The 13,214-nt window shown below is 41.4% G+C and overlaps 1 protein-coding gene across 1 annotated transcript in view; it reads left to right on the top strand.

Annotated features, from left to right (window-relative positions):
* igsf9bb (immunoglobulin superfamily, member 9Bb) overlaps positions 1 to 13,214 on the top strand; it is a gene marked incomplete at both ends in the record, with an annotated part of 129,048 nt that overhangs the window by 69,871 nt on the left and 45,963 nt on the right. The window contains 2 exons of the mRNA XM_083664980.1: positions 8,806 to 8,923; positions 12,402 to 12,543. Of these exons, the coding sequence (XP_083521106.1) occupies positions 8,806 to 8,923; positions 12,402 to 12,543 (260 nt within the window). The remainder of the gene's footprint in view (positions 1 to 8,805; positions 8,924 to 12,401; positions 12,544 to 13,214) is intronic.

Below are 13,214 nucleotides of genomic sequence, written 5' to 3'. Positions count from 1 at the left end.
GCCAATCACATGGCAGCAGCTCAATACATTCAGGCATGTAAACATGGTCAAGACGACCTGCTGAAGTTCAAACCGAGCATCAGAATAGGGAAGAAAGGTGATTTAAGTGACTTTGAACGTGGCATGGTTGTTGGTGCCAAACGGACTGGTCTGAGTATTTCAGAAACTGCTGATCTACTGGGATTTTCACGCACAACCATCTCTAGGGTTTACAGAGAATGGTCAGAAAAAGAGAAAATATCCAGTTTGTGTCAGTTCTCTGGGCAAAAATGCCTTGTTGATGCCAGAGGTCAGAGGAGAATGGCCAGACTGGTTTGAGATGATAAAGGCAACAGTAACTGAAATAACCACTCGTAATAACCAAGGTATGCAGAAGACCATCTCTGAATGCACAACACGTCGAACCTTGAAGCAAATGGGCTACAGCAGCAGAAGACCACATCGGTTGCCACTCCTTTCAGCTAAGAACAGGAAACTGAGGCTACAATTCGCACGGGCTCACCAAAATTGGACAATAGAAGATTGGAAAAACGTTGCCTGGTCTGATGAGTCTCGATTTCTGCTGCGACATTCAGATGGTAGGGTCAGAATTTGGCGTAAACAACATGAAAGCATGGATCCATCCTGCCTTGTATCAACGGTTCAGGCTGCTGGTGGTGGTGTAATGGTGTGGGGGATATTTTCTTGGCACACTTTGGGCCCCTTAGTACAAATTGAGCATTGTTTAAACGCCACAGCCTACCTGAGTATTGTTGCTGACCATGTCCATACCTTTATGACCACAGTGTACCCATCTTCTGATGGCGCATTATCCTGCTGGAAGTAGCCATGTCACAAAGCTCACATCATCTCAAACTGGTTTCTTGAACATGACAATGAGTTCACTGTACTCCAATGGCCTCCACAGTCACCAGATCTCAATCCAATAGAGCACCTTTGGGATGTGGCGGAACGGGAGATTCGCATCATGGATGTGCAGCCGACAAATCTGCAGCAACTGCGTGATGCTATCATGTCAATATGGACCAAAATCTCTGAGGAATGTTTCCAGCACCTTGTTGAATCTATGCCACAAAGAATTAAGGCAGTTCTGAAGGCAAAAGGGGGTCCAACCCGGTACTAGCAAGGTGTACCTAATATAGTGGCCGGTGAGTGTATATTGGAGATAATATTTATAGAGATAATAATTATTAGAAACAATAGAACACTACGAGAATGCAGGGAAACCGGGTATAATTTTGACAGCAGATTTTGAGAAAGCCTTCGATAAAGCCTTTGGTCTAGAATGAATTCATAGATGCCCGGACTGTTTTAACTTCTGAGAATTTCTCAGAAAATGAGTTCAAGTCATGTATAATAATCCTATATGTAAAACAATAAATAATGGTTACTTCTCTGAGAATATTGAATTGACAAGAGGTGTTAAACAAGGTTGCCCATTGTCACCTTACCTGTTTAAAGCGAAACAGCAGAAATAGCGAAATAGCTCAAATATGTCACTACTCAAAGGCAACTAGCTACCGGCACTAGCTATCTGGCTGCAGAAATAACCATGCAAAAGTGACTAAAAACAAAACTGTAATTTAGCAAATGAAAGCAAAATGCAGGTGAAAACCATGACAAGATTACTGTACCTTTAGTGATTTGTTTCCAGTCATTTTTCATATTAGAGTCAATAATCCAGTGTGGTGTGTAATCCAGGGATGTGCGTGTAGGCAGGTAATTTAGGTGAGAGCCATACTGTAGCTGGTTAGCTAGCTAATGTTTTCATCTGTAGATGATACTTTTTGCCAAATTATTATTGATGTCAATAATGACTAGACTGCCAGGTTTATTTATTGTTTTCTTTTAGTAGTAATGAGTTGTATTGCAGTCGCATGACATTCCATTTCATGGAATCGATGATTTCAGGGCATTCATTAATGTCAGATGGAAATGATATCTTGCTTTTTGGGAACATTAGAGAATTTTGGTTTGAGGCTCTTAAGCATGTTTTACACTAATGTTGTAGGACACACATGAGTACACTACACAGTAACTGGCAGTTCTAAATGTGGGAATGTTATGTAGCATCCAGTTTTAAGTGTAAATGCTGTCTCTGCCCTCTCACTGCATCAACTCTGTGTCTGTCTCTGCTCACAGCGTTTTGACAGATGAGAATATAGCAATGTTTGTTGTATTGACTTTTAAAAAGAAGAGTGGTCCTGTCAGTGTTTGTGTGTTTGTTTGTGTCAGCTGTTATCCATCCTCCCCTTCCTCATCCTAGTAAAATGACACATTGAACTATTGACACTATTGAAGCAGCTTACTGTTTGGCCTCACACAGGATTGTCTCATAGTCTTGTGTGTGTGAGTGTCTGAGTCTGTGGAGGTGTCAGTGAAGCATTGGGCAATTTGGCCTTTATTCCCCGCTCTCTCCCAGTGAATCTTGTAATGATGGTGTTTTTGTGAATGACCCTGTTGGCCGTGGTCTTGCTTTCTGTAAACCCCATCCAACCCCACCAATCTATCTATGCTTGGGTGTATTAATTTCATCCATTGTGGCTTCCTTTCCTAATCTCCTTTCTTCTTTACAAATAATTAGACGCAAGACATTGGACAATGAATAAGGACTAGAGGTCACATAAGACACTTTTCAGCCACCCTGTAAAGGTTAAAGGTCAAACACCAGGCAGAGTATACCAGGCATCATGTAGAGGTAGCTGACCTATACATTAAATACTCATGCCTGACCAGATCGTCCAATATGAATTCACTAGCCTCTTCCTGTATTCTACACCCTTTATCCTTTATCCTTGCTGTATGTCTTGGAGATACAGTAGTTGTTTAATCCCCTTGCATTTAAGAATGGGTTACTAGAAGCATCACCCTCAAAGCCTCAAAGTCAACTGTTGGTATTTGAATGGCCATTGGTCTTGCTCAGTTTGAACTTGACTCCTTTGTTTATTCTAGTAAGGATACAACTATGTGAATTCCCACTCTATCCTAGTGTACAATGATTACAGTTGTCATTTTGCAGTAGATGCATTAAGTGAGGAGGTTGAAACTATGACGTAATACAAACATTGTAAGTATAACGCTCTTCAGAAAGCGTTCAGTGTTCATACAGTGCTAGTATAAGACAGTAAAGTAAATATGGTTGTGCGCAAATGGGGAATAACCTATTTTAAACTCTTTATTCATCTTCTGGGCTTGATGAGATCTTTGTTTATGCTAAATATGGATTTTGCCTTAGTTCCTGTAAACAACTAACAACTCCCTACTGTGTTGAACACAAACCGTATCATATGCCAAAGTGACAGGTGTCAACTGTCAAGCGCCAAATTGAAACGTATCACATGAAACTTAATTAGGGTGTTTCTGGATAATCAGAGAATCATGGCATTTGATATATAACCCTAACCCACTTTATTAGGTACACCTTGCTAGTACCGGGTTGGACCCCTTTTGCCTTCTTTGTGGCATAGATTCAACAAGGTGCTGGAAACATTCCTCAGAGATTTTGGTCCATATTGACATGATAGCATCACGCAGTTGCTGCAGATTTGTCGGCTGCACATCCATGATGCGAATCTCCCGTTCCACCACATCCCAAAGGTGCTCTATTGGATTGAGATCTGGTGACTGTGGAGGCCATTGGAGTACAGTGAACTCATTGTCATGTTCAAGAAACCAGTTTGAGATGATGTGAGCTTTGTGACATGGCGCGTTATCCTGCTGGAAGTAGCCATCAGAAGATGGGTACACTGTGGTCATAAAGGTATGGACATGGTCAGCAACAATACTCAGGTAGGCTGTGGCATTTAAATGATGCTCAATTTGTACTAAGGGGCCCAAAGTGTGCCAAGAAAATATCCCCCACACCATTACACCACCACCACCAGCCTGAACCGTTGATACAAGGCAGGATGGATCCATGCTTTCATGTTGTTTACGCCAAATTCTGACCCTACCATCTGAATGTCGCAGCAGAAATCGAGACTCATCAGACCAGGCAATGTTTTTCCAATCTTCTATTGTCCAATTTTGGTGAGCCCGTGCGAATTGTAGCCTCAGTTTCCTGTTCTTAGCTGACAGGAGTGGCACCCGGTGTGGTCTTCTGCTGCTGTAGCCCATCTGCTTCAAGGTTCAACGTGTTGTGCATTCAGAGATGGTCTTCTGCATACCATGGTTGTAATGAGTGGTTATTTGAGTTACTGTTGCCTTTCTATCATCTCGAACCAGTCTGGCCATTCTCCTCTGACCTCTGGCATCAACAAGGCATTTTTGCCCAGAGAACTGCCGCTCACTGGATATTTTCTCTTTTTCGGACCATTCTCTGTAAACCCTAGAGATGGTTGTGTGTGGAAATCCCAGTAGATCAGCAGTTTCTGAAATACTCAGACCAGCCCGTCTAGCACCAACAACCATGCCACGTTCAAATTCACTTAAATCACCTTTCTGATGCTCGGTTTGAACTTCAGCAGGTCATCTTGACCATGTCTACATGCCTAAATTCATTGAGTTGCTGCCATGAGATTGGCTGATTAGATATTTGCGCTAACGAGCAGTTGAACAGGTGTACCTAATAAAGTGGCCGGTGTGTGTGTGTGTGTGTGTGTATATATATATATATATGTAGATGTCTGGCCCGGGTATGAACTCAATTACTACTCACCGCTCCCTAGGAGAAGACGCAGCCATCAATTTAAGTGATCTATTTTTCAAACCATCGTTCTCTACGTCCCGCCACTCCCTTCACCCTCTGCCCAGCCTTTGACCACAACTCTGAGGGTGTAATTTTGAAATGTGTCCAATTTGTTTTCCATTTAATTACAGGTAGTGCTTAAAGTGATAGATTAATGTTGCACCAAGGCATTGCAACAGCACAGTGTTTATGAACAGCACACACACTGTTAAAGAAAATGTACTGTAGATCAAAGCCCATGACATTTTCCCCCTTTTTAACAGAAGAAGACTCTCAAGCTTGGTCTGTTTTTTCTGGGTATTTTAACGCCTTTTTGTTTGATAACTATAATTACCAGGATTAAGATACTGATCTTAAGGATTCTTTCTTTTTTTGTCTGCTAAGCTCATACTCTGTCTCTAGTCATATTGTACATTGATGAGGAGGGAGGCTGCTCTCCAATTTCCATATGAATGTATTAATTATTCCCTTCTGTCTTATATAAGATGGCAATGTCATGTGATCGGTGGCGGTCATGTTTTTGGGATGCGGCAGTGATTGGTTTAGGATGTTGGGTGTCAAGTGAGGTGATGGTTCTGAAAGCCAGACTGAGGTCATCCTTAATGAACTTGCGGGACTTTTTAGACAGAAGTGTGTGTGTGTGTGAATACTGTACAGGCATGCATCTGTGTCCCCTTGTCTTCAGCGGAAACTGAATCTGTGGTTGCGTGGGAAGAACACTCACAAATACACACGTGCATACTCAGACACATACACTACATCTCACTTACTGCCTGTGATCCTGGTCTCACTATACCACATATACCAGAGCTGATGGAGCTTTGCATTATTAAGCAGTGAAACCCTCTATGTCTATCTAAATTCTTCTATATTTTCTCTCCCCCTCTCTCCCTAGCCCCTACATAAACATGAATACATATGATACTGAACATGTCAGTTTATGTTTTTCATGTAATCATTTGGGACATTCCTTTTGGCAGCAAATAATTTCAACTTTAGTTTGACCATCAATTGTTTTGCCAAGTTTGGAAGTTGATAGGGTATCAAACCCAGACCTAGTTTGGAAGTTGACAGGGAATACTGCCACACCTGGGAATCAAACCCAGGACCTTTGGGTAATATCACATATGTGTTTACCACTAAGCCACGACATCTGCTTGGAAATCTCCAGTTTATGAAATCAGTTTTGAAGGAAGTCTAATATCTAATGAAGTCTAATATCAATACCAAATGCTCTTAACGTTGGTTGCTTAGCTCTAACCCTTAGCTGTGGCATGCCAGCCATTTAACACTAGAAGCCCTCATTACCAACGTAACCAGAGTGACATCTGTGTAATCATTGAATTACCATTCAATACCATGCAAAAAGTGAACTGGTTGTGTTAGTCCGGATTAAAGAGTCATTAGAATATCACATTTTGTATTTTAAAGAGCTCACATATTGAATATAACATTGACAAACATCATTGGTGCAACTGTACTTAGCCTACTGTAAAAAAAACAAGTAAAAAAAAACCTGCAGCCAAATGTGACGCTTCATATGCTTTATAACAAGTAAAACAGAACACAATTCTGAAGCAATAATGACATATAATTCTACATATTTGCAAGAAGGTCTATACATCAGTCATTTGCTAAAGTAAGAGTGGACATAAAATCGTTTCTTCTTTCAGTGGCTATGCACTTTATGCAAATGTGTTAGTAAAGTCCACAGACAAATCCGTTGGCTCTTATGCTCCACCATGCAACCAGCATTCAAAACAAATGTTGATGTTATATCCTGTCTTATAACAAGCAATCAAGTTCCTCCTAAAAGTGTTCCAAATGTCTGTAATCTCCCTGTGCATGGATATTGTACTCTTATCAATCAGACACACATACCTGTAGGCTACTGTTGCCTATATACACTCACCAAACACTTTATTAGGCACACTATACTAATACTGGGTAGGGCCTCCCTTTGCTCTCAAAACAGCCTAAATTCTTCATGGCATTGATTCCACAAGATGTTGGAAACATTCCTTTGAGATTCTGGTCCATGATGACATGATTGTATCACGTAATTCCTGCAGATTTTTCAGGTGTACTTTCAAGCTGTGAATTCCCCGTTCTACCACATCCCAAAGGTGTTCTATTGGATTCAGATCCGGTGACTGGGAAGGCCACTGAAGAACACTGAACTCATTGTCATGTTCATGAAACCAGTTTGAGACGACTTTTGCTTTGGGACACGGTGCATTATCATGCTGGAAGTAGCCATTAGAAGATGGGTAAATTGTGGCCATGAAGGGATGCACATGGTCAGCAATACTCAAATAAGCTGTGGCATTCAAGCGATGATTGATTGGTATTAACGGGCCCAAAGTGTGCCACGAAAACATTCCCCACACCACCTCTACCATGAGAAGGTGACAGGTGTTCCTAATAAAGTGTTCGATGAGTGTGCACACACAGGTGGAGAAATGATGGTGGTTCTAATAGACTGAGAGCAAAATTACGGCTTGAGTAAAACATGTATGTAAATATTTCTAAATATAGGTGTGATAAAGGGTGCATGTCTGTTCTTCACAGGCACTGGCTTCTATTTACATATAATTGCTTTGATCATGCAAATAACTGCTTTAGGCTGATATCGCCATTACAGTTGAAATGGGTAAGCCATTCATAACTGTAAGTTACATTTCATAAACACGCCAGACACACGCACACACACACAGGACAGTTTGTTTGTCTCATCCATTATATACAGCATTACACATCGACTGCCCACTTTCGGTACTGTTACCAACATTACTGGCCTTTACGCAGACACATACTGTAGCCTACATACACACACTGGAGGAGATGTCATAGGATGTTTATTGAAAACATTGATCATGCTAATAACTGTTATTGTTTTTCTGTCTGTGTGCATCTCATTATGATTGAAATGGGTAAGCCATTCATAACTGAAAGATCAGTTTCGTTTCACCTTGATGAGGATAAACAATATGGTGCCTTTTGGGAGGAGTTGTGAATCATGCCTCAGGATGTAACTTGGAGATATTAGCTATCAAAAAATGCTGTGGTAGTCATGAAAATGCTTTCAGATATATTTCTGTGTGATTTTGAAATTGTAACAACGCTATTATGTTAAAATCAGACATTTAGGAAAAGGCAGGGGAGGAGGAGGGCATGGGTTTCTCAACGGCAGTTATTTCATTATATTGTCACACCGTGTCGGTTTGGGATGACTAGTGTTAAAAGTCTCTGAGGGAACATGCAGTCCTCTTTGCAATCATCAGACAGGCACTGGAACATGAAGTTCTTTGACTTCTATTTGACATGCCTGTTTGGTATTATTAAATGAATTGCTTTTCTTGAGAAAATTAGGTATAAGGAAAGTACTTACTGTACTGTTGTTACAGTACACATGCCAAGTACAGTTGATGCTTTCTAATGAGCTTTAAGCTGACTGTTGTTTTATTGGATTTTTTCTAAAATACAATACACAATACAGCCATATCCCGTATCATCTTTGATGAACAGATTGCACTTTTCATCCATGACATTAATTCTGTTTGGCTGTCAAGCCTTCCAAGTCAACTCAAAGTATGCAAAGTAAAGCATTGTAACTGATTAGAATGGTCCCGTTGAAAATGCATGAGAATGCACCTACTGTACTGTATATGGTGGACACGTGATTCCTTTGTGGTTCTTATCTCACAGCTTATTCACACTAGTAAACTACATGTCTGTGTGAGCTCAAAGGTAGAGAGAAAGAGATTGACCTGAACTGTTTTATCCGCTCCACTCCTCTGCCTCTGTCTCCCTTTCCCTCATTCCTTCTTTTACACAGAGCCACACAGACACAGAGCCTCACAGGTCAAACTAAGATCAATGCCAAGACAAATGCTCCGCTCCCAATCCTACTTTAACTCCAGTCCCTGAGTCATCAGTTTTTTAGCCCTACCTTTTAATTAGTGATGGATGTGAAATCAGGGGGCCCTATTCAAATGTGTTTCTATCTCTCCTTTCCTTCCTTCCTTCCTTTGTTCTGATGTATACACAGTTGGACATGGTTTCAACTTTTTTCCTTTGTGAATCTGAGTGTCCTCCTGGTGTGTTCCCTTTCCCAGGTGTCTGATGGGAGTCTGACGGTGCTGTCCATTAGTCGTGAAGACAGAGGGGCGTACACCTGCCGAGCCTACAGCCCCCAGGGAGAGGCTATCCACACCACACGCCTGCTTGTTCAAGGTAGCCCACCTCACACTGACTTCTGCGTGTCACTCCTGGACCTCCTCTCTTTGGTGCCAGTCATGTGGAGGTATACAGCACTGGTTTATATCCAGCTGAGAGAGAGAGAATATTTTGGTATTAATTTGCAGATATGTGCATTAACCAAGGTTTGGTAGAGCAATCATGATATTGCTATTCTTACTCCAATACTCTAATTCAGTCCCTTCAAATCTGCAAACACTGAATTGGGCTAGAGAATGGCCCAGGGGTTGTTTTCAGAGCAGTCCGGGCAAGATAGTCATTTAGGGTGTATTGCTAACTTGAGATATGCATGTGTAACCCTAGCTCCATCCCTAACTCTAGCTCCTGCCCTAACCCTATCTCGAGTTAGGATTCCACCCATAGAGATGGAAAGAGTGACAGTGAGAGAGAGGAGAGAAAGAGACAGAGTGAGAGAGAGTGACAGAGAGATGACGAGCTTCCACTGTAGGTGCTCATACCTGTTATGATGACATGATTCCGTTTGATTGACAGATCGACATGCTGACTCTATGAAAATGCCCCGGGAAGGGATTATGGTCATTCTGTGACCCATTTACATTTTACATTTATGCCATTTAGCAGATGCCTTTTATCCAAAGTGACTTACAACAAATACATTTGTTTGGTGAATCATCTATCCATTAGTCATCATAAGATAAAGTAATCACCCTGTTGGAAAGAGACTGATCGTCACCAGATCAACTTGAACCAATCTGTAGCAGTCAGCTGTTCTAGATGTGCCTGCCACACACACACTGCCTGGCCTGGTTGCCTTTTTAATGGGGTTTCCAGATGAAAATCCTCCCCCTGTTAGAGGATCAGGCCCAGGGCTCCGGTTCAGAAAAAACATATTGGGCTAGAGTCAATATCAGCAATGCTGGCTAAAGGAGGGGGATGGTTTGTTTGCGTGTTTCAGTAATAGTTTAAGAGGACTCAGCTGCAGTGTGTGTGTTTGAGCATGTGCATGCATGTGTGTGTACATGCGTGCGGCATGTGAGAGAGGGAGGCAGAGACAGAGACATTTATGTGAGTCGTTGTGACGTAATGTTTCTGCATGTGTGTGCACATGTTGATGTGAATGAGAGGAATTGCCAGCTTGGGTGCAAATAAAATAAACTGATATGACAAACTTCACAGTGGAAAGATTAGATGGTCAGCCATTAACTCTCTTGTTCATTTACTTTCTCATTCAGTCTTTATTTTCCTCTCTTTCTTTACTCTCCACTGTTGAATAAAGGTTATGAGAACTACTGTACACTAACGTTGATATGAACAGTGTTCTGTTACATTTAGGTTTTGTTACTGTAACTACAGGCAGACCATGTAACTTTTGATTGTCTTGTCCAATTCTTCTCAGACTGCAGGAGGCAAGCTATATTTGGTTTGTTTGTGTATCGTTGTACGTTTCACCCAATAGCACAAAATATGGCCACTGAAGTTAAAACATTTGTTATTTTTCCCACATTGAGTAATTTATATAACAAAAGCAGTCCCTAGGAGCTACAGGATAGCTCAAGTGTTTATAGGTGTTTCCTGATGAGGACAAAACCATGTCAATATTATTCTATAACTTGAACTAACATTCGGCTCCAAGTCACCCAGAAAAGCCAAGGCATTTCTTCATCTGAGGTGGCAGTTCTTCAAGTCTCAGGAAGGCAATATCATTGTGCGATGCTAATGTAGCCATCCTCTACATTTATACAGTATACATATGAATATCCTCTACATTTATACAGAACATGTGAATAGTGTACAGATACAGTATGTACATGGCTACAGCCCAACAAGCCTCTCTGAAGAGGGAAAACATAAATTCTGCCCCTATCGTCAAATGACCCTTCCCCAATGGGACAAATGAAATGGCTGTGATCTCTCTCAAGAATATGGTAATGCGGTGGTGTTATCTGAATAGAATAGATAGGATGCAGTCTTGTTGGTTCTCCTCGCAATTAGCTCCTAATTTCAATACTGTGATAAAGTGATCAGTAGATATATATATATATATAAGCAGAATTCAAGGGATAAGTATTTCTCTTTTCTTTTCCTCTTGGTGTCCTGGTCAGAGCTTCAGGTGTTGTTTGTGAGTACAGTAAACAGATCATGTGGTCTGTCCTTTGTCTCTCTCCCTCCCTCCCTCCCTCCCTCTCTCTCTCTACCTCTCTCCCTATCTATTGTTTACCATTGAGGGTAGAATGTAACATTTTTCTATGAAGTATTTCCTTGTAATAATTGTGTAAGTATACAGTATTATTAAAGCCTCATTTGATTCATTTTATTTGACTATGCACTAATTAGCACAAACTCAACAATGCTTTGCACATAGTGTTAATTAAATTACTTGGAGTCAGATTATTAATATTAAGATATGCTTTGCTGTATACAAAATATAGCAAAACTTTTCGCCTCTGTAATGTAACTCCCATCCTATTAGGCCCTGCATCTCTGCCTACACTTAGTTATGGGATGTAGGTTTGTCCCAGACAAAAACGTCCCCTCAACACCCTGCCTGGGTGAACGGTAGAGAGTGGTAGTCTTCTCCTTTCACAGGGCTTTCAACAAATAGAGACGCCATGGGGGACACTGACAGTTAAGCACATTAAACTGTGGAGGGGAACTGGAGAGACATGAAAGAGAAGGCGCTTGTTTTAGCTTAGCTTAGGCCCGAAAGGAAGATGGCAGAAAATCGTCACTCATCAGTACATGTCTGGACCTGCATGTATTACATATCTCATATTGTCTGTGGACTGGTGGTTGTTTGTGGACTGGTGGTGCATCCAGGATGTCCGGATTTGTTTGGTATTTTGTTGTCCCCTGTATGGTGTTTTGCGTCTTGTGTGAAAAGTAGAGAGCAATAATTCCACCCTTTGTTTTGAAAAAGGCAATATGCCATGTCTTGGCGCAAATGATGTCAGATAAGTGTGTGTGTGAGTGTGTGTGTGTGTGTGTGTGTGTACTGCACCACGGGCCAGGTAATCCCTCCTCTGCAGTGTATCTGCCAATTGTGATGTCTACAGGTAGGAGGTAAAGTGATATCTGTGGGAATCCCACCTCAGTGTCACACTGAGACCTCATCCCCTGTGGTCATTTTCTATCATTACTAGTCTCCGCTAAGACCAGTGGCACAGTGGCACCATCTGACCTTATTCTGTGGTTGGAACTGGGCACATCTGATTTAATTGAGTGATTTTGGAATGTTTTCCTGAATGAGAAATTGGTTATTATATCTAATGAGTATTATATCATGATTAATTCATAATCATAATCAATAATTCAACAGTGCATGTCTTGAATTAGAATAGACTTCAACCTTGGTCAGAAACTATGCAGTAAAGTCAAGAACCTTGTTCAGTCTATTCACAAAAGCAGTCAGTGTATAGTCTATATGGTCTAAATACATAATAACGTAAAAAATCAGGCTTCTGTTATTCTTTTCCCCATTCTGTCTTTGTTCCAGGGCCACCATTTATCGTGTCCCCTCCAGAGAACATCACAGTGAACATATCACAGGACGCCTTCTTCACCTGCCAGGCCGAAGCCTACCCCGGCAACCTCACCTACACCTGGTTCTGGGAGGAGGACAACGTCTTCTTCAAGAAGTAAAGTTATGGTTGGCTTCACCATTAACCTGCCCCCCACCACCAACCCTCTACCTCCCTAACAACACTGTATTGAGTGTTGTAATGTGAATAGTTTGTGTAAATTTGTCTGGTCCATTTGTAATGTGGAATCTGTTGAACCCCCCCTGTGACGGTCTCCCCACATTGCTCTTGTTTTTCCTCAATGTACCATAGACAACCTGTGTGTGTGTGTGTGTGTGTGTGTGTGTGTGTGTGTGTGTGTGTGTGTGTGTGTGTGTGTGTGTGTGCGTGTGTGTGTGTGTGTGCATGCATGCATATATGTGTGCATAGGTGTGTTCCTCCCAGAAAGGTCTTACAGGATGCACGTCTCCCGCTACGGGTTGTGACATTTTCACTGTATCACAGGAAGCAGTTCAGACAGAGACAATGTAGTTGTCCTCTCTGCTTATTCACAACATGCCCTATAGCTAATAAAAACGACTTACAGTAGTTTACATTTATGGGCTGCATTCAAGACTCCATAAAGATACAGAAAGGTCAGAGTGTGTTCTGTCATTGTCATGTCGATGTGGGCTTCATTGTGCTGTCTCTGCATGCAGAAAGATTGAACGGACATATGAAAGTATGTCTACCTATGCAGTAAATGTGGAAGACTGAATCAATTGTGTGCTGGTTCAAAATATTGTATT

The sequence above is a fragment of the Argentina silus genome, assembly GCF_951799395.1.
Source record: "Argentina silus genome assembly, chromosome: 2".
NCBI lineage: Eukaryota > Metazoa > Chordata > Actinopteri > Argentiniformes > Argentinidae > Argentina > Argentina silus.
The sequence above is the reverse complement of the archived record's forward strand: the minus strand, read 5'-3'. Positions and strand labels throughout refer to the sequence as shown.